Source organism: Emiliania huxleyi, assembly GCF_000372725.1.
Source record: "Emiliania huxleyi CCMP1516 unplaced genomic scaffold EMIHUscaffold_75, whole genome shotgun sequence".
In the NCBI taxonomy this organism is placed as follows: domain Eukaryota; phylum Haptophyta; order Isochrysidales; family Noelaerhabdaceae; genus Emiliania; species Emiliania huxleyi.
In genome coordinates this window covers 286,915-311,331 of record NW_005196379.1, presented here as the reverse complement: position 1 = coordinate 311,331, position 24,417 = coordinate 286,915, and the positions used below count along the sequence as shown (strand labels likewise).

Below are 24,417 nucleotides of genomic sequence, written 5' to 3'. Positions count from 1 at the left end.
CAAAGAGGAGCGCCAGAGCGCCCAACACGACGCAAATCGGTGGGACCGAGGGGAAAAGAGCAAGCACGTGTTTCACGTGCTTGGCGGCCTTCTTGTGCAGGGGCTTGGCGGAGGAAGAGGCGGCGGTGGCGGCGGCGGTGGCGGCGGCGGTGCGCGGTGGCGGCGGCGGTGGCGGCGGCGGTGGCGGCGGCGGTGGCGGCGGCGGCGGCGGCGGCTTCTTCCTGCTCCCTGATAATCTCCTTGTCTCGCCACGCCTCATACTTCTCTGCTGAGGCTTCCTTGAGCCGCTCCCACGCGCCTCCGCCGCCGAGGATCAGCTCCTGCAGCGCAAAAGCAGGTCGGAGTGCTGCGGGTTCGCCGCGTCCGCGGCGCCCCAGTCGTAAATGCGCAGAGCCTTGACCTCGCCGTCCTCGATCGTGGTGTCCTTGGTCGCCATGACTGCCCACGGAGGGCCCGTCGCAACCTCCGCCTGCCTCGACATCTCGTCGATGGTCGACGGATCGAACTGGAAGATCTTGATCTCCTCCTCTTGCAGCTTCTGCTGCACCCATTCCTTGAACTCCTTCTTCTCGGCCGACGTCATCGTGTCAGACTTGGCGATGATCGGGATGATGGGCACCTTTGTGTGGATCTCCTTCATAAATGCGATGTCAACCAGCTTGAGTCGGTGCGGTGCAATGACACAGCAGCTCCGGCTGACTAGGTGTCGATATGATTGCGTACATACAGCCAGTTAGGCTAACTAAACCAGGTTTGCCTCTCGCACCCCGTCTGTTTTTCCTTTCCTTTTTTCTCTACAACACCCTCTCTTTTCCTTTCTAATTTCCCGGGAAAACGCCGTGGAAATCGTCAAATTTTGGGCGCTGACTGAGCCGAGTCTGAGGCTGGTTTGGGCCCAAAATCAGCCAAATGTTAGGCCAAATCGGCAAACTGCCGGGAATTTTGCGGAGAACCCGTGTATACCTGGAATTTACCCTGCGACCGCCTGGGTATTTTGTCGATTTCCTCAATTTTGCCTCAGATTTTGCCCCAGACCAGCTCTCAGACTCAGGGAAACTCGCGAGTTTCCAGAATGGAGCACCAAACACCCTCTGTTTTCCCTGGAAATTTCCGGAAACGCAAAGTGCTGGGGACCCTCTGGTTTCCTTTTAGCCCCCCGCTACCCGGTTGCACTCGTGCGACGTAGCGGGGGGCCACAACTACGTTTACGAAAACATAAGTAGTCCCGCGAGGTGTGAATTGGCCGCCCCACGCACGCCGCACGAGGCGCATGCGTGCAGCGGCAGCGCGTGCGCCATGCGCTCGTCGCTCCACTCGCCCAGCAGCCGCCGCTTCGTCTCGTCGGAGACGTGCACGCAGCGCTGCAGCAGCGCCGCCGTCTCGTCCTCGGGCCGCTCCAGGTCCATGACGACGTTCGTCGAGGCGTGGAAGCGCGTCTCCAGGTCGATGGCCGCCTGCTCGGCCGCGGCGAGCTTGCCCTGGTCGACGCACATGCCGCACACCGCGTGCGCCGGGCAGCCGCACTGGCCGCGTTGTGGGCGCACGGTCTTGGCGACCGCCGGCGCTGCGCGCCGGTCGTGCTGCTCACGCTGCCGGCGGCGCTGGTCGCGCGCCTGCCGATCGCGCGTGTTCGCGGCGGCTGCATCTCCTGCTCGTTTCGCTCGCACCCGAGCGGCTGTCGCCAGGCGCTTCAGGTCGGCGGTGCTGCGCGCGCGGCCGTCGGCCAGGCACAGCCACATGTCCTCCTCCTCGGCAGGCTCGCACGGCTTGCCGTCGAACTGCGGCTGGCGCCCGCGACGATGCTTCGCCCAGGCCGGGCACGATGGTGCCGCGACGAGCGGCGTCGAGGCGACGGCCATCGATGGGTCCAGAAGACTTGGAGACACTTCTCGACCAAAAAATCAAAAAGATCGAGCACAATTGCGTTACATGGGCATGGCCGGGGTTTCTCCACCGAACGATCTTACTTTCGGTCTATCGAAAGTGTTGATCGATAACGTATTGTTATTGAGCGGTTTCGCGCGTCCGCGTGGCGCGGGGTGAGTGTAAAAGTTCTTTTGCCGCAATCGAACGGTGTAGCACGCGCAGGGGCGAGACATTTTACGCTGCACACCCCGAGGCCAAGCTCTGAGACTCAGTCACAAGAACGAACAACTGAACGAGTCAGTCGACCTCCCCGCGCAAACCCCGGAAAGAATCCCTGCAGTGCCCCCCCCCCCCCCCCCCGGTTGCCACTGCGCACTGCGTCCTCTTTCGCGCGGCTAGGCCGCCTCCGCCTTGGCCCTCGCCGCGGCCGCTGACGCGCGCCTCGCCTTGGCGGCAGCGACCGCCGCCTCGGCTGCCGCCGCTGCTGCCGCTGCTGCATCTGCCGCTGCTGCCGCCTGCGCCGTCGCAACGGCCGCCTCCTCCTCCGCCGCGGCAGCCTCCTCCTCTGCCGCTGCCAGAGCGTCGGCCTCGGCTTCCGCCTCCCGGCGCGCCTCCGCTGCCACCATTGCTGCCTCCTCACCCGCCTCTGCCGTCTCCTCCTCGCTCGCTTCGCCTGCCGCCTCGGCCTCCTCTCCCAACGCCTCGGCCAGCCCCTCGACCGACGTCTCCGCCGTGATGCCGTACCGAATCCGCTCCTCGTGGAGCGTCTCGAGAAGCCTGATCAAGCCCTCCCTGTCCAGCTTCGCGGGCTTGGCTGCGGCTGCCTCTGACGGCGCCTCGGGATCCTGCGACGGCCCAGCGCCGCCGCTCCCGCCGCCCTTCTTCTTCTTCTTCCCCTTCTTGCCCTTGCCGCGCTTCTCCGCCTCGACCTCCGCCAGCAGCTCCTCGGCGTGCCGCGCCGCCTCCGCCTCCGCCGTCGCCCGCTCCGCCGCCCTCTCCGCCGCCCCCGCAGCCCACGCCGCCTCCTTCGCCGCCTTCTCGGCCGCCTTCTCGGCCGCCTTCTCGGCCGCCGCATGCTCCTCGAGGGCGCGCACGCACTCGGCGCTGCCCTCCTCCTTGGCAATCTGCAGCGCTGTGCGTCCACTCGCCGAGCGCAGTTCCGTGTCGGCGCCCGCCCGCAGTAGGCAGAGCAGGACGGCGGGGTGGTCCCTGAGAGCGGCGAACATCAGCGCAGTGAGGCCGACATTGGCCTGCAAATTGATCTCTGCCCCGTGCTGCACCAGCAGCTCGACCACCCGCTCGTTGCCGTGGTGGGCAGCGAGCATCAGCGCGGTGCAGCCGACGCTGTCCTGCCAGTCGATCTCCGCCCCGTGCTGCAGCAGCGTCGCGGCCAGCCGCTCGTAGCCGCAGGTGGCGGCGAGTATCAGTAGAGTGATAAAGCCGCTCAGACCCTTCGCAGTGAAAGTCGCGTCCACCCGCCCGCCGCCGTCGAGCCACGCCAGCACCACCGCCTCGTCGCCTTGCACAGCCGCCTCCACGACCTCCTCGGGGACGGCGTCCTCGCCCGTTCCGCTCTCCACGCCGCCAGACGAGGACGCGGCAGTTGGTGCCGCCGCCGCCCCCTTGCCCGAGGCGGCATCGCCGTCCGACCCTGCGCCGCCGGCCTCGACCGCCGCCGCGTCGCGCCTCTCCGCCGCCACCTCGCCGAGAAACGTCTTGACGGCGGCGACGCACTCGGTGTGGCCCTTCTCCTTGGCGATCTGCAGCGCCGTCTTGCCCGCCGCAATGCGCATCGCCATGTCTGCGCCCGCCCGCAGCAACTGGAGCAGAACGGCAGGGTGGTTGAAGAAGGCGGCAGCCGTGAGCGCAGTGTGGCCGTCGCTGGCTTGAAGGTTGATCTCCACACTGTGCCGCAGAAGCGTCTCGACCATCTGCACGTGGCCCGTGACGGCGGCGGCCATCAGCGCTGTATTGCCGTAGGTGTCTTGCGCATCCGCCTCTGCGCCACGCTTCAGCAGCATATCGACCAGCTCGTTGCGACCGTGACCGGCGGCGATCAGCAGGAGCGTCCAGCCACTCACACCGCCACGCCTGCACGTCGCATCAACCCGCCCGTCCCCGGCGAGCCACGTCTGCACCACGCCCACCTTGCCGTCCGCCGCCGCGGCTTGGATCTTTTTGGGCAGCGCGAGCGACGCACCCTGTGGCGCCGTTGAAGCGCGACCGCGACCTTTGCCAGCGCCAGTTCGGCCGGGCATGAGGCGCGCGTGGGAGGGAGGCGCGCCGAGGCGGGAGCGAGAGGGCGAAAATTGTTTTTCTTTTATACCGATTATCAGTAGAGACGAAGTGCACAAGTTTGTCCATCCCGTGCAACTCGTGGGTTGGCAGAACCGACCGGTGGTGGCGGAACCGGCGGTCGACGATTTCGACAATAGTCGCTGTGAGGTCTGTGCAGTCGCCATAGCCAGGCGTGTCGATCAAGGTCACCTTGAGGGTCACGTGCGGCTGCCCGTCGGCGCTGTACTTGAAAAAAAGGGCGCGTGTGTGTGTGAGAACGGCAGCTGGCTCAAATTTTCTCTATCGGTTTCCAAGTCTGCGGTGTTCTGTGTACCACTGTGAGCGGGTGAGCGACTCAGGTTTTCAATTCCGAGTGGAAAGAGATGTGTTGTTGAGAATTGTCAATTGATGAATGAAGAGGAAGAAACGAAAGCGGATATTTTGTAAACGCGGGTTCACCTCCCGTGAGCCGATGATGCGGGTCCAGCCAGGTGTGTACTTTTTTTGCTTGGGCGGGCCTGATGCTGAAATTCTGGAAAAACCTGACCGGCCCCTGCGGTGCCCCTACCTACCTACCTACCTACCTACCCTACTTATGGGAAACTAAAAAAGAAATCACGGGATGGGTGAAGGTGGGGTACTATACCAACTAAAGTGATGGCTGGTGGTACTCTCCTGCAACCACAGTCCTTCCTGTGACATGGCAGGCCACTATCAAGCCCTACAAGCACCAGATCACCCACTTGGGGAGGGTTGACGTCGTGATTTTCGCCGAAAATTTCTTTTTTTGAACGACGGGAGGGCCCAGACCTACCCTACCTACCCCGGCATCAGGCCCGCCCAAGCAAAAAAAGTATACACCTGGTCCAGCAAAGAATTTGTCGTGTGCGCAAAAGAATTCCCTGCGCGACGCAGTGGCTGTTTCTTCTTCGCTGGTGTACCTGTGTTAGTGCCAGCGCGGTTCGTAAAATTCTTAACAAAATGAACCGCAAATTCTTTTTCGGTACCTGGCTAGCGCGGTGCGCTCGCCGCTGTCGACATTTGCCGATGGTGCTCGAGCTGCTACTATCGAAACTGCTGACACGCCTTCTCTCCAGCTACATCGAGGGTCTCACGCTGACGAACCTCCGGCTCGGCGTCTGGGCCGGCGACCTCCAGCTCACTGAGCTGCGGCTGCGGCCCGATGCCCTGGATGCGCTGCAGCTGCCGCTCGGCGCGACGGGGCGCATCGGGCGTTTGCGCATCCGCGTGCCTTGGAGCCGCCTTCTCTCTGAGCCGATCGAGATTCTGCTCGAGGACGTCGAGGTGCTCGCGAGCCTTCGCGCCACTCCCGACCCGGAGGCGCACGACCGGCGCGAGAGGCTGCGCAAGCGGCTGACGCTCGACGCGCACGAGCTGGCTAGCGGGCTGCGCGGCGCGGACGACGAGCCAGGGAAGGCGGCTCAGACGGGCGTGCTCGGCCGGATTGGCAAGAGCATCACGGACAACCTGCACGTCCGGCTGCTCAAGATCCACGTCCGGTTCGAGCAGCCCGTGGAGCAGCCCGTCGACATGGCGCCGCCCGAACCAGGCGGTTCGGGGGACGGCGCGCCGCTAAGCAGGCTCGCGTGCGGCGCGACGATCGAGCAACTCGAGCTCCGCCCCGTGCCAGACGAGCCCGCCGCGGGCGCAGCGCCGACCGACCGGCCTGCCTACTCCTGCAGGCTCTCGAATGGTGAGGGATAGCAGCTGTTGATATCGATTACAGCCCGGCCCGCCGACTGCGCAGGCTCGTCTCGCTCGGCTCGCTCACCCTCTACTTCGAGGACCTCGGCAGGGCGAGGGAGGCGCCGCCTCGCGAGGAGGGCAAGACGCTCCCGCTCGTCGACTTTGCGAGCGCGATGCTGTGGCGCGCGAACGCCACCGCGCTCATCCGCACCGCCGACCCGGCCGCGAGCCGGAGCAGCGCGCCTCGCACCGTCTGCTCGTGCCGCGCCGACGCGCCGCTCGAGCTGCGGCTCAAGAGCCGCCAGTACCACGGCGCGCTCCGGCTCGCGCTGCAGTCTGCCCGACTCCGACCCTGACCCCAACCCTCACCCTCACCCCAGGCGCGCTCCAGCTGGCGCAGCACTTTGCCGCGAGAGAGACGCGCGAGCGGTACGAGCGCTTCCGCGCCCCGCCCGACGGCGGCGGCGACTCGCCGAGAGGGCGGTGGGCGTTTGCGGTGCGGTGCGTGCGGTGCGACGTGCGGGAGAGGCGACGCTGGCGGAGCTGGCCCGCCGTCGCGCGGTTCGCGCAGTCGCGCCGCGCTTACTGCTCGCTCTGGCTCTCGGTGATGGAAGGGAGCGCCTCGCCGGAGACGCAGGAGCGGGTGGCCGCCCTCGAGGAGAGCCTCGCGACGGGCGAGATCCTGCTCTTCCGCTCGCTGGCGGAGCGAGTCCTAGCCGCCGCAGCGCCCGACGCGGGAGTCGCGGAGAGGGGCCTCTCCTCCCCGATTCCGCGCTCCGCCTCCGCCAGCGAGCTCTTCAACTCTGCGCGCGAGTCCTTCCCGGGCCTGCCGAGCGTCGGCTCCGACGACGCCTTTTTGACGCCGCAAAAGGAAGGGAGGTGGGTCCGCTCGAACTCGGGCGAGGGGAGCGGCGGCCGCTCGGGCCGCGGGCCTGGCTGGTTCGGCCGCCTCCTCGCGCGCGCGCCTGGCCGCCGCTCGGAGGGCGGTGCGGGCAGCCGCGGGGAGGAGGGCGGCGGCTTGGGCGGCGCGTCGCTGCACAAGGGGTGGGGGGCGGTGAGCTGGCCTGCCGACGGGGATGGGATGCTCCGCCCGCCTGGCCGGAGGGTGGAGGCGCGACTCAGCGCGGTGCGGGTCATCCTCTCGAGCGGCGCGGACGACAGCCAGGAGGTTGCGGTGCTGCACGTGACCAACGTGAGCGCGTGTAGCGACGCCGACCTCGCCGGCTTCACCACCTCGAGCGTCACCGCAGAGCACTTTCAGCTCTTTGGCGCGGGAGCCGGCCCGCTGCTGGCGCCCACCATGCCGCTGCGCGACCAGCCGCGCTGCGTGCTCAGCCTGCTGCACGAGGTACGGCCAGGGCCGCACATGGCGCCGGCGGGGTCCTCCGGCGGCCTGCTCCGCGTGCGCGCCGCAATCGCGCCGCTGCTCGTCAACGCGGCGCCAGACGGGTGGGTGCGGGCGCTGCGCTACTGGGACGTGCCGCCGAGCTTGCTCGAGGCTGCGCCGGAGGCGGAGCCTCTGGACGGGGGGTCGGGGTCGGACGCACTGGAGCTGCTGACGACGATGTCGATCGACGTGAACGCGCAGGGCTTCTTCCTGCAGGGGCCGGTCGGCGGCGGCGGAGGAGATGGTGGCGGCGGCGGTGGCGATGACGGCGGCGATGGCGACGGCGGCGATGGCGGCGATGGCGGCGATGGTTGCGACGGGCCGCTCTACCTCGAGCTCGGCATCGAGTCTGTCCGGATCACTTCGAGCCCTGTCCCGCCCGAGGGCGAGTCCGAGGCTGCCGGGGCGCACGGGCAGGTTTGCGTGCGCAACATCTCTCTGAGCCTGAGCAAGACGGCGGCCGGCGAGGCGCGCGACATGGTGATGCCGGCGTGGTCAGTCGAGTGCTCCGTGCGGAGCCGCCTCTCGGACGGGACGACCCCGCCGCGGGTCGAGGTCGAGACGGACGTCACCGCCCTCGCGCTTGTGCTCCGAACGCCCCACCTCTGCACGCTTCTGAGGCAGGTGCACTCCGGAGGCGGGGTGGCGGCTCCTGCCGCCGCGCCGCCGCCGCCGCCACGCTCCACCCGGCCCTGCTCCGCCCGGCCCAGGCCACTGGAGATGGCGTTGCGGCTGAGTGTGCCAGAGCTCGGCCTGACTCTGGCTGGCCGGTCCGAGGAGTGCCGCCTCCGCTGCGGCGGCCTGACGCTGCGTGCAGAGGACGGCGCGCAGCAGGACCTCTCTGTCCAGCTCGAGAGCATCGCGAGCTCGATTACCGGACGCGACGGCGGAGCCTCGAGCGCCTCCGCCGGCATGGAGTCGATCACCCTCCGCCTCAGCCGGGCGGGCGGCTCTTCGGGGCCGTCCGCCGATGCCGCCGCCGCCACGGTGGTGGCCCGGTACGCGTGGTGCGTCGTCGGGGACCAGGCCTCCCTGCAGCCGTCGCAGGTGGCACAGCTCGCCGTCGGCTCGCGCGCGGCCGCCGCCGCGCCCGCCGTGAAGCTCGACGCAACCTCCACTTCGGAGAAGCTGGACGTGCACCTCTCCGTCGGCGCTGGCCGGCTGCGCTTCCCGCGCGACTTGTGCGCATGCAGTCAGACGGCGCAGGCGGTGGAGTCGCTCGACTCCGAGCTGCGAGCGCTGTTGCCGGCAGTGGCTTCGGGCGGCGAGCCGGCTCAGGCGGAGGCTCCGTCCGGCAGCACGACTGGCCGCGCTTTCGCGCTGCAGTGCCCGTCGGTGGTGCTCGAGCTGCCGCTCACCGCCGTGTCGTGGGTCGAGCCGCATGCGCTGCTCCGCGCAGAGGACATGCGAGTGTCGCTCCGGCACGACGGCGCGGGCGCGAGCGCGTGCGACGCTCACCTCGGCTCCGTCAAGTTGGCGCGGGTGGAGAGCTCGCCCGGCGAGAACCCGAGCAAGCACACGGTCGCGCTGCTGGCGCTGCGGGCCCCGCTCACCGTGCGGCTGAGTGACTCCGAGGCGGAGAGGAGCGTGCACGTGGGCTCCCTCGACGCGGACTTCTTCATCGACCAGGTCGCTGGCCTGCTGGGAGTGGTGCAGGCGGCGCAGCGCCTCGGCAGCGCGCTTCCGGACGCGGCGGGGGCGGCCGAGGCGCCGGCCGCAGAGGAGCGTCCCTCGCCCCGCACAGAGGTCAAGGTCGAGCGGGTGGGCGTGCGGCTCCGCGCCTCGAGCCGCTCTGGCCCGCAGCAGGCTGCGGAGGGGCTAGCGAGCTTGTTGATAGCGAGGATCGAGCTCGCGCTTGCTTCGACGCCGCCGGCGCCCAAGGCGGAGGAGGAGGCGGAGGCGGAGGCGCCAGCGTTCAAGACAGAGACGATCTCCCTGCGTTTCGACTCGTTGGCCGCCCGTTTCCCGGCCGGCGGCGGGTCGGCGCCGCACGGCTTCTCGCTGGAGCTTGGGTGGGCGAGCGAAGGGGGCGGGCAGCGGGAGGCCGAGCGGCGCGTGCGGCTGGACACGGTCGAGCGCGAGGGCATCTACTTGGTCGAGGCGGTGCTGCCGCGGGTGCGCGTGTCCGCGTGCCCCTCGAGAGCGCGCGAGGTGGTGCCGTCGCTCGGCCCGCTGCTGCGCGCGCTCGACGGGGTGGACCTCGTCGCTTTGCTCTCGCAGCCGAGCGACGACCCGATGACCGTCGACGTGCGGCTCGAGCAGTTCGACGCTGTGCTGCTCGACGAGGCGCGGCAGGGCCCGTGCGTCTCGGCGGCGGTCGAGCTGCGGTACAAGGCGCAGGGCGGGCTGACGACGCCATCGCGCGAGACGGTCTACCTGGCGGTCCGCCCGTGCTCGGTCTCGTGGCTTGTCGCCGCCAAGAGCACGACCGCCGTCGTGCTCTGCCCGAGCGACATCGACGTGCGGTGGCGGCTCGACCCGCGCGGCGAGGTTGCGACGGTCGTCGCCTCTGAGGTGCAGCTGCAGGTGTCGCTGACGCAGCTGCTCTGCGTCGGTCGGCTGCTCGACGAGGCGGCGGGCCTCGCCAAGCTCGCGTCGGCGAGCAAGCTCGCGTCGGGCTCCTCGCCGGCGCTGCGGGCCCATTCGCCGCCCGAGAAGGCGACCGAGCAGGCCGACAACCAGAGCGACGCCGACACGGAGGAGTTTTTCGACGCGCGAGAGGAGGAGACGGAGGCGGCCGAGGCTGCGCACGGGGCGGGGAGAGCCGAGGTGGCCAAGGCGAGCTCCGCGCCGCCCGCCGCCGCCGCGCCGAGTCGCTCCCTCGAGCTGCGGCTGAGCTCCGTCCTCGCCACGCTCCTCGACGACTCGGACGGGCCGGGGGCGCCGCTCGCGCAGGCCATGCTGCGCGCCGACGACCCGTTCGAGGCGCGCACGCTCGGCGAGGGCGGCCGGCTCGGCGCGAGCGCGTGGGTCTCGCTGTACATGTACCGGCGGGACGGGAGCCGGAGGGACGAGCCGCAGGGCTGGGAGCCGCTCGTCGAGCTCTGCCTCGTCGAGGTCGAGCTCGACCTCGGCCGGCGCGCGCTCGACCTCGGCGTGCGCGGCAACCTCGAGTTCCACGTCTCGACGTCGATGGTCGCGGCGGCGCTCGCGCTCTCCCACCGGCTGCCTGCCGTGATGGACGCGGGCACCGGCCCGCGGCAAGCCACGGCCTTCGCCCCCTTCCAGCTGCACAACGCGACCGGCACGCCCCTCTCCTTCACGCCCCTCTCCCTCGCGGCGGAGGGGCAGCCGGCGGAGGAGGAGCTGCCGCCCGGGGAGACGGCCTCGCTCGCGTCCGCCGGGCTGCTCGTCTCCTTCCCCGGCTTCCAGCCGCTCGAGCTGCAGCCGCCCTTCCGCGAGCGGTACCGGCTGTGGTTCGGGCACGCCTCCCGCGCGTCGCAGATCGTCAACGTGCTGGCGGAGAGCGGCAAGCGAGGCGTGACGACGCTCGTCACCCTGCACAGCACCATCGTGCTGCACAACACGTGCGCCGACGAGGTCAAGCTGCGCCTCTGCCGCAGAGACGCGCAGGCGATCGCCTCGTTGCCCCTCGCCATCGCCCCCGGCCAGCGCATGCCGGTGCCGCTCGAGTTCCAGTGCGGCTGGCTGCAGAGCAGCGCGGCGGCCGACGCGGCCGACCCGCGCGACAAGGCGGAGCCGCGCGACAGGCTGGAGCTGACGGCGGCGTCGCTGCAGGCCCTCCGAGGCGGGGGGCAAGGCAGGATGCACTGGGGCGGCGAGGGGAGGGCGTGCCACCTGCTCACCGTCGACCGGCTCGACACGCCGCGGCACGGCTGGCAGGTCTGCTTCCACGCGCCGATTGTCGTGCACAACGGGCTGCTCTGCGACCTCGAGTTCGAGCTCAGCGAGGTCGTGGCCAGCTCGGGCCGGGCGGGCGCGGCGGGGGAGAGCAGCAGCGCGGGGAAGGGGGGCGCGGTGCGGCGCGCCCGGCTCGGCCGCGGCAAGAGCCTCTCGATCTACGCCGCGTGCGCAAAGGGCTTCTACTTGCGGGCGCGCTGCCCGGGCTACCAGTGGTCGCTGCCGATCGGCGTCCAGATGCGCGCCGGCCAGCAGGAGGAGAGGGTGGACGAGCGGGCGCTGCGCTGCCCGGGCGAGGCGCAGCCGTCGGGGAGCGCGGGCGCAAAGGACTCGGCCCAGAGCGCCAGCTCGTCGCTCGCCTTGCGCGTGCTCCTCTCGTACGCGAGGGGCGGGATGGAGGCCGGGGCTTGCTCGCGGCTCCGGAGCACCGACGGAGTGTCGCTTCACCACTCGTACCCGGCCTCAGGCGGAGGTCTGCTCCTGGTTCTGGATCAAGAACGAGCTCGGCGTGGACGTGCGCTGCCTGCCGCTCGACTCGGACGCGGCCCCGACCGTGCTCCCCGCCCTCGACGCGGGGCCAGTCCCGGTGCACGGCGCGCTCCCCGGCCAGGCGCCGGAGATCATGGTCGATCACGCCAACACGCCGCCGCTGCTCGGCGTCGACCTGCGGAAGCAGCTGCTCGCGCGGCTCTCGCGCGGCCGCTTCGGCTCGGAGGCGCCGGGCGCCGGGGGAGGCGGCGAGTGCACGGCCTACATCTCGACGGCCGACCTGATCAACACGGATGACGACGAGCTCCACCTGCAGGACTGCATCCGCTCCGACAGGCTGGACGAGGCGGACGAGTCGGAGGCCGACCGCTTCCTGCACGTCGGCGCGCGCGCCTGCCACGTGCCGCACCGGATGGGCAGCTCGCTGCTGCTCACGCTCTCCCCGCGCTTCGTGCTGCTCAACCGGACGGGCGGCGGCGTCGAGTACCGGCAGAGCGGCTGCGGCGCCGACACGGGCTTCTTGGTCGCGCCCGCCGCGGAGGCGGATGCTTACGCGGTGCTGCACTGGCAGGACGCGCACCTCCCGAAGCTGCTCGAGCTGCGGCGCTCCGAGCGGGGCGCCGAGTGGTCGGGCTCGATCCCCGTGACGGACCTGATGCGCGGCGCGCTCTCGAACGGCACCGAGCTCACGCTGCGGCTGCGCAACCTGCAGGAGGGCTCGGTCGAGTTTGTGCGGCTGGTGGCGCAGCGGCTCGAGAATCGAGGCACCGTCGTGCTCTCGCTCGCGGAGCAGCGCGGGGTCGCGCCCCCCATCCTGGTGCAGAACCTGACGAAGCACGAGGCGCGCTTCCAGCAGGCGGGCGTGCCAATCGTGTGCGCTGTCTCTGCCGGCTCGAGCTTTCCGTACGCGTGGGACGAGCCGGGCGGGGCGGCGGCGCTCGCCGTCGACCTGCCCTCGGTCGGGGTCCGCTTCCAGTGCCGCGCCGTGCCGTCGAGGATGGAGCGGCCGAGGCTGGCGCGGCTGCTGCGCCGGCCGTACGTCGAGCTGCAGGCCGTCCCCGTGTTGCGCCTTCCCTGCGCCTTCCCTGCGCCTTCCCCCTGCACCTTCCCTGAGCCGTCCTGCAGGTGGTGGTCGACCCGGTGCTGGTGCGCGTCGTGCTGCGCGAGGTCGCGGGCGGCGACCCGGCCGGCGGCGAGGCGCCGCCCTCGAGCCGCAGGCTGCCGCTCATCATGTCTCCCGTCCGCGCCGCCTCTGTGATCGCGCCCTACTCGCACCTGATCGCGCCGTACTCGCGCCCGGCCGCCAACGGCCCGCACGAGCTGTCGGTGCAGCTGCAGATCCCGAAGCTCGGCGTCACCGTCTGGGACGACGCGCCGCGCGAGCTGCTCTGCCTCTCGCTGCGCGGGCTCCGCTTCGCCTCGCGCCGCGGCGCCACGCCCGACCAGCCTCGCACGCACGCCGTCGCCGTCGCCTCGATCCAGCTCGACTACCAGGGGCCGGTCCTCGACCCATCGCGGGCCGTCCTGCTGCGGGCGGGCGTCTCGACCCGCCGCGACGCCCTCTCGCTGCAGTCGGACCACTCGGAGCGGCGGCCGGTGACGGTGCTGCACCAGGTGGTCGCCATCTGCCCCGAGATCGACCTGCGCCTCGACGAGGAGATCATCACCTCGGTCGCCACCTCGGTGCTCGCGGCGGCGAGCTCCTCGGCGGCCGACCCCGCCCTCTCGGGCTCCGCGGTGCCGCCCGTGCTCGAGACCACCGTGGCGACCGACGTGCGAGGGCTCGCGCGGGAGCCGAGCAGCAGCGTGGCCCGCCTCTACCTGCAGGACCTGCGGCTGCACCAGGTGAAGTTGCGCCTCAGCCTGCGGCTCGCGCCGCGCTCGCGCGGCGTGGGCGCCTCTGGCGCGGGCGCCTCCTCCATGTCGCTCCTGCTCACGCACTACTTTCGGCTGCTCGGCAGCACGCTGCTGACCGCGGAGCAGATGCCCGTCAAGCTGCCCGCCGTCTCGATGAAGGGGGTGCTCCTCCCTTCGCTCGGCGGCATCGGGCTCGAGCTCGGCCAGCGGTATGGTCGCGCGCTGCTGCAGCAGGCGTACAAGCTCCTCCCCTCCTCGACGGCGCTCGGAGACCCGTACGGGCTGCTGCGCAAGCTCCAAAAGGGCTGGACCAAGCACGTGCACGAGATGCGCCGCTCGTCGTGGAGGAGGCTGCCCGCCGTCCTCGCGCGCGCCGCGGGGCACCTGCTGCAGGCGACCGTCTCGAACGCGCTCCGCGCGGGCGGCCAGAGCGTCCAAGCCATCACGACCAGCCTCGCCGCGAGCCTGCTCGAGAACAGCGAGGAGCAGCTCTTTCTGCTCGAGGCGACGCTGCGCGGCGTGGGCGGGCTCGCGCGGGAGACGGCCAAGGCGGCGACCTTCCTCCACGCCAACGCGAGCAGCGCGATCGTCGCGCGGGTCGGCCGCGCGGGCGCGTCGTCGATGCCGTTCGCGCTCGAGTGCGCGCTCCTGACGGGCGTGCTGCCGATCGCGTTCCTGCACGGGCTGCGGCACGCGCTGCTGATGGGGCTGGTCGGCTCGCTCAGCTCGATGCGGACCTCGCTCGACGCCTTCCGCGCGCTCGTCAAGGGCGTGGAGCTCGGCCGGCTGACGAGCAGCGGCGAGCCGGGCCGCGCGCGCGCCCCGCGCGTGATGCAGGAGCGGCAGCTGCTGGCGCCGCTCTGCGACGGGGCGGCCTTGGCTCGGGGGGAGCAGGTCCTCTCCTCGATGGAGGAGCAGCTCGGCCGCACGCAGACGCTGCTGCACGTCGTCGAGGCGGTCGACGCCGAGGCGGACCTGCTGCTCACCAGCACGCGCCTCGTGCTCGTGAGCGGCGCCGCGCCGCTGGCGCCGCTGTGGACGGCGGAGCTCACGCACGTGCTGATCACGCACTTGCGCGGGGACGTGTTCTGCGTCCTCGTGCAGGAGCACCGCGAGGACGGCTCGCTGGCGGCGGAGCCCGCGCGGCGCGAGGTGCGCTGCCCGAGCGTCGCCGCCGCCGCCGCGCTCCACGAGCTCGTCCGAGTGGCCCGCCTCAACGCCGGCGAGCGTCCCTTCCCGACGCCGGCGGCCGACGTTCGGCGGCCGCGGTCTTTGACGGCGACGCTGCAGCATGATTGATAGTTTTGCGGGGGGTTTGCTCTCATGCAAGGTACAGTATCAGCCACCTGTGACGTATTGATGATGTTTGATGTCGTTGTCGAATGGTGTCGTGTCGCTCAATTTTGAGGATGTGTCGCGTCCGAGTTGCGAGTACCGAGAGAGCAGAGACGAGAGGAGATGTTCAGAGATGAGTTGAGAATGTGAGATCGAGAGAGTCTCATCAGAGAGAGAGAGAGGAGTTTACGGTGTGTACGGTGTCTGCCAAATCCCAACATTCTTTGCTACAGTATTTGGCGCGAGAGGCAGGGAGAGCCTGAGGCCGAGCCCACACCCGGCCCCTCAGAGCTCAGTCTCCATGCCCCTCAAGAGCAAGATTGCTCGATCTCGCGCCTCGCGCGACGCGCCGGCCCGCCGCGCTGCGCGCACACGGCACACGAGTTGCCGGTGTGCGGCGGGGCGCACCCGCCTCCCACTCGACTCTCGCACCCTGACTGCCTCTACCCACAAGTCCACGGAACATGCGGTCTCCTCTACATTCGTGCGTGCGTGCGCGCGCGCGTGGCTCTCTGGCCCGCGTATCAGTATCATGTGTGCCAGCAGGCAAATGCCGGGCTGTGACCTGCGGCGCAATGGCGGCAGCAGCCCTCCCGAGACGGTCTCCGCGGGAGGTCACGTCGTCCGGCCACTGGCGCAAGCGAGCGGCGGCGGGACATAACGAGACTCTAGAGGGTCGTCTCGAAGAGGTTCGACTGCTGGCAGACGTCGAAGATGTGCACGGCGGGCGGCAGCTTCTTTGGCGTCTGCACGGGGCGGCGGCTGGAGTGGTGGCGGCGCGAGTGGTGGCGGCAGGAAAGAGAGAGGGGGGAGGAGAGGGCGCGAGCCCCCCCCCTCCGGCAGCATCTCGGCTACATCTCGCCTGCAAGTCGAGGCCCCCCATCTCGGGCTCAAAGAGAGTGACGCAGACGTTGCGCGCGTCGACGCACACGCCGGATGCGGGAGCACCTACCGGGGCGAGGACGTGTCGTGGTCACGCCGTCGGGAGGCGGGCCCGGCCCTCTCCGAGGGCAGAGGCGCGCCGAAGCGGACGATCTGCAGCGGCTCGCCGCCGATGCCGAGCACCTGCAGCCTCTCGCCCTGCGCCTCTGTGACATACAGCCGCCCGTTGCCGATCGCGATGCCCATCGGCGTCTGCAGGACGGGAGGCGACGCGTGAGGGGGAGGCAAGGGGGGAAGGGCTGGTGCCGCCCCTCTCTGGTGCGCGTGTGTGCGCGCGCCGCGAATGCGCCCGGCGCGTCGCTCTTCGCGAAGCTGTCCGGCCGGTAGCTGTCCGGCTTGCCGATCACGCGCTCGAGGCAGCCGTGCTCGTCGAAGACCTGAGGTGGGCGGGAGGGGGTGGGCGAGGCGGGCGGGGGGCGAGGCGGGCGGGGGGGGCGAGGAGGGCGGTCTAGGGAGGCGGGATGGGAGGCTGGGGCTGGGAGGTGGGTGGGCGAGGGTCTTGTGTTTTGGCTGCCGCACCCAGACGCAGTGCGCGCCAGCGTCGGCCACGTAGAGCCGCCCTGCGAGGGGGGCGGCAGGGTGATGGGAGGGGGGGGGAGCGGAGGAAGAGATGCGGGGAGGTGCAGAGGCGGAGGTGCAGAGGCGGAGGTGCAGAGGCAGAGGTGCAGAGGCGGAGGTGCAGAGGCGGAGGTGCAGGGGCGGAGGGTGTTGGGGCCTGCGTGGTGCGCGATCCCCTTCGGGTCGACGAGGCGGTACTGGCCCTCCGGCCCAAAGCCGCCGTCCCCAAAGGCGAAGCGGAAGGCCAGGTTCGAGAGCGCGAAGCAGCAGATGCGCGCGTTGCCTCCGTCGACCACGTAGATGGCCTTGCCGCTCGAGGCGAGGCCCCACGGGTGGCGGAGCTCGCCGTCGGCGCCGCCCCACTGCCCCGCCGCCGCGACGAGGCTGCCGCTCGAGGCGCGCGTCTTGACCACCCGGTGTGACCCTGCCCACAGGCGTGGAGAGGCGTGAGCCAGAGGGCAGGGACGGGGCGGCTGGGCGGTTGCGCGGGAGGGTGTGGCGCCGTGCTCGACGATGTAGAGGAAGCTCCCCTCGCTGATGACGCCCGTCGGGCACGCGGTCGCACCGAGGTCTCGCTCCTGGATCATGTAGGAGTCTGCAGCCCTCGACCACGTCTGCAGCCGGAAGTTGTCGCAGTCGGCGATGACGAGGTTGCCGTCTGGCAGGAAGGCTGCGGCGTGCGGGCGGTCGAAGCGGGCGTAGCGCTTGCCCGACTTGAGCTCGCCATAGGAGCTGCACTTCTTAAGGTGCCGCGCCTGGCTCGAGCCCTTCTGCCACGCCACGCACACCCTTGCCGTCTGCTCAAACGTCTCGCCGTGGTAGAGAGCACTAACGCGCGCCACGTGCACCGCGACCACCGGATGGATGGGGAGCGAGTGCTTCTGCTCGCGTCGCCGCGCGCCGCGCGTGCGAGTCGCCACCGTGTTGCTCATCGCGCTTGCAGAGGAAGCCTTCTTCGCAGGTGTCGCCATCGATCGTCGTCGTGCGGCAGGTGCACTTCGAACCAAGCGGGAGATACCGCCGCGCTTTCTTTTAAAATCCCTGTGTGGTGGCGCCAAGGGTCGCGACGGCTAGCGCACCACACCCCTCTTCTTAAAAGCCCTGTGTGGTGGCGGCGTGCCGTCCTCCCATCCCTCCCTCGCGCTGTCTGTTTTCTTTCTTTCTGTCGTCCTGTTTCTTTTTTCTGCTTTGGGAGTGGCGCGCACTGGAAACATAGGTAAAAGAAGCGTGCAGCCCCCGGCGCCGCAGCAACAGGGCGGCCGCGCGCGCGGCGCGCGTGCTTGTGCGGTCGGTCAGAGGCTGGCGTGCGTGGCTGCGGCGGCGATTTCTGGCGTCACTCCGCGCGCCTGTGTCGCCTCACTGTGTGTGTGTCGGCGTCAGAAAAAGAATTCTCGGGAGGCTAGACGGTGCGTTCTGCAGCTACGGCCTATGGATGGGGAAACCCTGTTTACGATACGGCCCCCACCCTGCGAACGCGCACCCGGCACCCCCACCCAAGGAAGGAAGGGCAAGGCGCAAGCCCCGCAAGGGTCAGCACAGGGTCAGGGCTCTCTTGCTCGTAGCCCGATGCCGATCCATCCGGCCCGCTGGGTGCGCTTCATTAGCTTCCCGGCCCCTGGGTGTGAGGTTAAAATGACTGCACCCCAAGTGCTCCCCAAAAGTGCTGGAGTGCGGGGAAGGGGGGTCCTAGCACCTAGGGGGAGGGTCGCGACTATGCCCCCCCTTGATCGTCGCTTCCCAAGATCCTTGCTTGCAAGACGGAGTCTGTCCTTCTCCCATCCGCATGGCATCCCTAGTTGCGCTGCGCACTTCCTTTCTTTCCTTGCGGCTAGATTTTATTTCTTTTTTGGTATGCCACAGTGATAGTGCCAGCAGCAGCAGCGGGCAGCGGCGCAGCGCGCACACGCGCCAGTCCACACCAGTGTCGAGCCTGTCTGCTGTGATTATGAGTTTTGCTGGTTAAATTCTTTCAAGTTGAGCGTTAAGTTTTTTGTCTCGGAGGGGGCCCCCGCGCGGTCGGTGTGCGGGGACCCGGGGACGGGGGACCCGCCGCGGCGGGGTGTGGCACTGGCAGGTTCCGTGCGTTTTGCAGGTTCGGTTGGGGTGTTTGGCGCTGCGCCAGACGGAGAGAGTTGTGCACACTCCGTGCCCCCGCGCGCGCATCTTTTACGTCCGACATGCGCGTTTCCATCTAGTAGATTATCCTCGATCTAGCTCTATACAGGTCGCGCCAGCCGAGCCGCGCGATGGAAGCCCACACGCGCCCTCACCTTGGGTCCTGCCCTCTCCTCGAGGCCCTCTCCTAACTAAATCAACGACGCGACGCGAGTACCGTGTACTAGCGCTCTCTCGCGCGCCACACTCGCACTCTTACGTGCTCAGTGCGGCATCATGATGCCCGTCGCTGTCCATGTCGCCGCCGCCTCCGCCGCCGCCGCCGCCTTCCTCCTGCGGCAGGCGCGCCTCCACCAGCCGCTCCAGCATGGCCCTCAGCTCTTCGAGCCGGGCGTCCTGCGCGTCCAGCCGCGCCGTTACGCGCGCAGCCAGCGGCAGCTGGTGCAGGGCCGCCCGCGCCTCCCCCGAGCTCTTGCGGGCGCCACCGCTGCCATCACCCAACCGGAAGGAGGAGGCGCGCTTGAACGACCGCGCCGGCGACGGCGCCTGCTGCGTGGGCAGTGGCAGCTGCGGCAGCTGCGGCATGGTGCGGCTCTTGATGCCCCGATACGGGCCATTGGCGCCGCCGCCCACTAGAGCTCCAGCGCTGGAGGGCGGCGGCTGGTACACCAGATTTGCCGCGCGCGACTCGAGCTCCTCCGCGCGGAACGCCTGCTTCAGCAGCGTGAGCTGCCGGCTGGAGTAGCTGCTCGGGATGAAGCTGGCGGGCTGGTCGGTCGCGGCTGCGCCGCCCTCTGGAAGCGGCACGGCGCCCGCCCCTGTTCTCGGCTCCTCTTCGGCGATGGTGCCGCTCAGCGTGAAAGCGCCCTTCTCGTACAGCATCTCCACGTCCAGGTTCGGGAAGATCAGGTGGCAGTACTCGAAGAAGGAGATCTCGCCCGTCTGGTCCTCGTCGAAGAGCTTGAAGAGGCGGCGCGCCTCGGACGACGAAAAGTAGAGCCCGAGCTCGCGGCAGAGCGCGCGAAACTCGAGGTAGTCGAGCTGGCCCGAGTTGTGTGTGTCCGCCTCTTGGAAGAGCCTCCGTATCCCGGCGAGGGACATGCGCTGGTCGATGCACTTCTTCTGCACCTGCCGCACAAACATCAGCTTTGAGCGCTCCTCCCACGCGACTGCAAAGTTGGCGCCGACGATGTTGAGCGGCATCGCGAGCAGGATGACGCCGTTGAGGATGGCAACCGCGCAGATGGCCTTGCCCATGTGACTCACTGGCGAGACGTCGCCGTAGCCCACCGTCGTGAAGGTGACGATCATGCACCAGATGGCCTCGCCGAGGTCGTTGAACTTGACTGCGTCCGGCAGCCCGCGGATGAGGACCAGCTCCATGTGCTCAAAATAAAAGATGAGCGCCCCATAGAAGAAGGCGCCGATGAAGAGGAAGGCGAGCGGCACCGCGAGCGCGCGCATCGACAGCGAGATCGCGCGGAAGAGAACTAGCGTGTCCGGGTTGAGTCGCAGGATCTTGAGGATCCGGACGACACGAAACGCGCGCAGCAGCTCGCTCATGATCTCGATCGCTTCGGGCGTCTGCATCTGCGCGTCAACGCACGGGTTCATCTTGCTGCCGCGTACGGCAACACTGATGATGAGCACCAGGTAGTCGGGTGCCACCGAGACAAAGTCGACCCACCACGCCGCCGAGGAGCAAAGCTCGCTCACCGACCGCATCGAGACGGTGCGCAGCACGAGCTCGAGCGTAAAGACCGAGGTGATGACCCAGCTGATGATCCAGATGGCGCACCGGTCGAGAGGAGCGACCTCGCTAATGGAGAAGGAGTCCGTCTCGACCATCATGAGCACCACCTGCGCCAGGATGGTCGTGGTGGACACGGCCACGAAGAGGAAGGCGGCCGGCGAGGACTGCCACAGGTCCATATCCAAAAACAGCTGCAGGTGGTCGTGCCAGTCCTCCGACTGCTGCACCTGCTTGACCCATGCGTAGTGGCGCGCCGCCGGCAGATAAAAGGCGAGGTCGATCTCGTCGTTCGCCGCGAGCGACTCCTGGTCGATGTCCATCTGCGAACCGCTGCTTCGACGGTTGAGGGGCGTTGACGGTGCAGGGGCCGTGGCGCTGCGCTTGATGCGCGTCGGGCCAAAGCCCGTCCACGGGCGGATGCGCTGCCCCTGGGACTTGCGGCCCTTCTGCGATTGGACTGCGCTGTCCGGCGTCTCAGGCGTTGCCGCCTCAGGCTTTGCCGGCAGCTCGTCGAGAGTGTCCGCATCGTCTGAGCTCGAGGGCCCGTCGCCGAGTGGGTATTCCGGCAACGCAGTGCTCCGTTTGCTGGCGGCAGAGGTGTCCTCAGACGTGAGCATGCTCTGTGTGGCGGGCTGGCGAACTGCTTGGTGTGCATTCAGCAATCGCCCTCGGCTCCCCTCCCCCCCGTCCACGCCAACACGAGCCACCTGCCGCGCGCGGGCTTGTGGGGCCGATGAGGGCAGACCGCGCTCATGCAAATTGTCCACAGGGACGGCCGTTGACGTCGTATCTAGATACTCTCTCTCGTCTGTGAGGGTGTGAGCACTTGCAGTGCGCAGTCATTTAAAGAAGAGCGCCGGCCGGATGGATCGGCATCGGCTACGAGCAAGAGAGCCCTGACCCTTTGCTGAACCTTGCGGGGCTTGCGCCTTGCCCTTCCTTGGGTGGGGTGCCGGGTGCGCGTTCGCAGGGTGGGGGCCGTATCGTAAACAGGGTTTCCCCATCCATAGGCCATATAGCTGCAGAAAAGAAAGAAAGAAAACAGACAACCCAAGGGAGGGATGGGAGAACGGCACGCCGCCACCACACAGGGATTTTAAGGAGAGGTGTGTGGTGCGCTAGCCGTCGCCCACCCTGGGGAGTCTGCCTCTTCGTATCTCTTTTCGCAGTCTCTCGCCGCTTCTCGCTGCAACCTTCATGCCACCTCGCGGCCGTCCCACTCTCGTCGCTCTCTCCCTTGTCACTTCCTCCTCTGTCGCGTCGTTCTCTTCTGCCTCGTCCTGCGGCGCCGCCGCCTGCCGGTCCCTTGTTCTCGCGGCTTCTTTCGCCTTTCGGCGCAACTCCGTCCTCCTCGCGGCGTATCCTGGCCCCTCGAGTCTATCGAGCTCCCCTCGCGCAAGGACCACATTTCTGACTCCCATATAGCTGCAGAACGCACCGTCTAGGCCCCCGAGAATTCTTTTTCTGACGCCGACACAAAACCGATCTCACGTACACAGTTACACTCCAGACGTTCTGTACTCTCCTATCCGGCAACCGGCGAGACGCTGCCGTGAGCCAGCCGCTCTTGCGGCAGCCGCCAGCGGAGGCCGAGCGCGTCGCGTGAGTTGATCGATGTGGCGAGTCGACCGCCAGTCCGCACGATGGCACTGCGACCGCGGCGGCTGCTGGCGAGGGCAGCAGCGGCGCGCGCGAGGCGGCAGCGTAATCGGGTCCGAAGTCCGGACCCGATTTGGGGTCTACACACCTTTTCCCCGAGTCGCATGCCACCTCGCGGTCGTCAGCCATGGAAATTCTCTTTGCCCACAGCGACTGCCGACACCCACACACATACACAGGCGCGCGGAGTGACGCCAGAAATCGCCGCCGCAGCCACGCACGCCAGCCTCTGACCGACCGCACAAGCACGCGCGCCGCGCGCGCGGCCGCCCTGTTGCTGCGGCGCCGGGGGCTGCAAAACGGCCGCGCCGACGCCCCTGCGCTTGCACAAAACGCAGGCGGCGCCCTGCTGTGGGTTTCCAGCAGCCATGATGACCTACAACATAGACGTGGGTTATCTGGAGGGCCTGCTGCGCGGCTACCGCGCCGGCATCCTCAATTCGACCGACTATGCCAATCTGACACAGTGCGAGACGATTGACGGCGCGCTCACCCCTGCGCACGCCCTGTGTGCAGCTTGCGTCCGTCGCCGCTGAGGCTGAGCACGCTCTCGTCTGCGCGTCGCAGACATGAAGATGCACCTCTCCAGCACCGACTATGGCAACTTCCTGCAGAACGAGCCCTCGCCCATCTCGACCACCACGCTCGCGCAAAAGACGACCGAGAAGCTCGTCGAGGAGTTCAACTTTCTGCGGATGCAGGCGGTGGAGCCGCTGGCCACCTTCCTCGACTACATCACGTACGGGTACATGATCGACAACATCATCCTCGTGCTGACGGGCACCTCGCACAACCGCTCCTCGGAGGAGCTCCTCGAGAAGTGCCACCCGCTCGGCCTGTTTGACTCGATGGCGACGCTCTGCGTGACGCAGAGCACGTCGGAGCTGTACCGGACGGTGCTGGTCGACACGCCGCTGGGCCCGTACTTCGGCGACTGCATCTCGCTCGAGGACCTGGACGAGGTCAACATCGAGATCATCCGCAACACGCTGTACAAGGCCTACCTGGAGGACTTCCACGCCTTTTGCATGAAGGTTGGCGGCGAGACGGCCGAGGTGATGGGCGACATCCTCAAGCTGGAGGCGGACCGGCGCGCGATCAACATCACGGTCAACTCGCTCGACACCGACCTCGACCTCAAGTCGCGCGAGAAGCTCTACCCGACCATCGGCCTGCTCTACCCCGAGGGCACCTCGCGCCTCATCAAGGCGACCGACCTCGACGCGGTGCGCTCGGCGATCGACGCCTTCCCCGACTACCGCGGGCTGCTCTCCGAGGGGTACGACGACGACAAGACCATCGAGGACCAGTTCTTCGAGCTCGAGGTCAACCTAAACCGCCTCGCCTTTGAGCAGCAGTTCCACTACGGCGCGCGCCCGGATATGCAGAGAGCACCGACACGCACCTGCCCGAGACGGCACGCATCCGCTCTCGCCCATCGTGCTGCAGGGCACTCCCCTTTAGAGCACGCGATGCTCTGACCACACCGCGCTCTGCCGCATTCCTTCCCTCACTGCACCGTGCTCGGACTCAGGCATGTACTACGCCTTTGTCAAGCTCAAGGAGCAAGAGATTCGCAACATCGTGTGGATCGGCGAGTGCATCTCCCAGGACCAGCGGGGGCGCATCAACCAGTACGTGCCCATCTTTTAGCGCAGGAGTAGAAACTCTCTCTCCGCTCTCTGTCGCCGCATACCTCGAGTGCACCTTCCGGTTCCGGCTGCGTGCCATGACCGGAGCTGACCTGTGCGTGTCGCGCAGCCGCCCTGTACGTCGTTTGTTGCAAGTATGGTGGCATTGCAGTATGGTATTTTTGATGTAAATAAGCACATCATACACGTAACTTCTGCACCGGCCGCGCGCACCGCACAGAGAGGCAAGATGACGCCGATCTGCCGAGGCGCGCGCGGGACGGGCACGGCGCACGCGCGCTCGTCACCCTCCTACTACCCTCCCCCCTCCCCTCCCCCGCCCTCGCGCCGCGAGCCTGCGCTGCTCGCGGAAGCCGCCACACATGCCAAGCACATGAGTGTGGCGCGGCTATACCGGGCACATGGAATACGGGCGGCTAGGCTACGCGGCGAAATATCTACACGCGCGAGGGCGCGGGATCGAGCGGAGCTGCCTTCTGCGCGGCTCCCACTCGGCTCCACTTCAGTCGAGACTTCAGTGGTTGTAGGCGGAGCCGCCGTGCTTTGAGACGTCCATGCCGGCCATCTCGACCTCCTCGGAGACGCGGAGGATGCCGGACATCTTGAGGGCGAAGAACATGGCCGTGGAGAGGGAGGCGACCCAGGCGATCTGGAGGGGAGGGGGGAAAGGGGGGGGGGGGCTTCTGGGAAAAACCCAGGGTGGAGGCGGCCCCCCCCCCCCCCTTAGAAGACCCCTTTTCTTTGGGGGCCCCACCCCGCGCCAGAAAAGGGCCTGACCCCCCCCAGGGGGGGCTAAATTAAAAAGTTCGCATTTTCCGGCCCCAAATCCCCGGGGGAAAACCTCCTTCCCCCCGTCCACCAAAAGATGGCCTCCGGAAGGCGCAACCCCCCCCCTTATTTGGGGGGGGGGGGGAAAAACCCCCGGCCCCACTTTGTCGGAGACCCCCAGAAAAAAACCC

At 68.4% G+C, this 24,417-nt stretch overlaps 5 protein-coding genes across 5 annotated transcripts; 1 reads left to right on the top strand and 4 right to left on the bottom strand.

Annotated features, from left to right (window-relative positions):
- Positions 1-313: 313 nt before the first annotated feature.
- On the bottom strand, positions 314-640 carry EMIHUDRAFT_217757 (hypothetical protein; the record flags this gene model as incomplete). The annotated part of the gene is made up of 1 exon (XM_005760551.1): positions 314-640. The coding sequence occupies one exon, from the start codon at positions 638-640 to the stop codon at positions 314-316; it is 327 nt and encodes a 108-aa protein (XP_005760608.1).
- A 583-nt stretch (positions 641-1,223) lies between these two features.
- On the bottom strand, positions 1,224-1,864 carry EMIHUDRAFT_359007 (hypothetical protein; the record flags this gene model as incomplete). The annotated part of the gene is made up of 1 exon (XM_005760550.1): positions 1,224-1,864. A coding segment is annotated over exon 1 (636 nt), but the record flags the coding sequence as incomplete, so codon positions are not given.
- Positions 1,865-15,447: 13,583 nt separating this feature from the next.
- Positions 15,448-17,211, bottom strand: EMIHUDRAFT_217754 (hypothetical protein; the record flags this gene model as incomplete). The annotated part of the gene is made up of 3 exons (XM_005760549.1): positions 15,448-15,525; positions 15,812-15,913; positions 16,468-17,211. 3 exons carry the CDS (start codon positions 17,209-17,211, stop codon positions 15,448-15,450), a joined length of 924 nt encoding a protein of 307 aa, XP_005760606.1.
- Positions 17,212-18,617: 1,406 nt separating this feature from the next.
- Positions 18,618-20,764, bottom strand: EMIHUDRAFT_217753 (hypothetical protein; the record flags this gene model as incomplete). The annotated part of the gene is made up of 3 exons (XM_005760548.1): positions 18,618-18,656; positions 18,749-18,865; positions 19,064-20,764. 3 exons carry the CDS (start codon positions 20,762-20,764, stop codon positions 18,618-18,620), a joined length of 1,857 nt encoding a protein of 618 aa, XP_005760605.1.
- A 1,193-nt stretch (positions 20,765-21,957) lies between these two features.
- On the top strand, positions 21,958-23,649 carry ATPVd (vacuolar H+-ATPase V0 sector, subunit D). Its single transcript, XM_005760624.1, has 4 exons — positions 21,958-21,985; positions 22,145-22,289; positions 22,374-23,174; positions 23,341-23,649. Exons 2-4 carry the CDS (start codon positions 22,175-22,177, stop codon positions 23,457-23,459), a joined length of 1,035 nt encoding a protein of 344 aa, XP_005760681.1. The 5' UTR covers positions 21,958-21,985; positions 22,145-22,174; the 3' UTR covers positions 23,460-23,649.
- Positions 23,650-24,417: the final 768 nt, after the last annotated feature.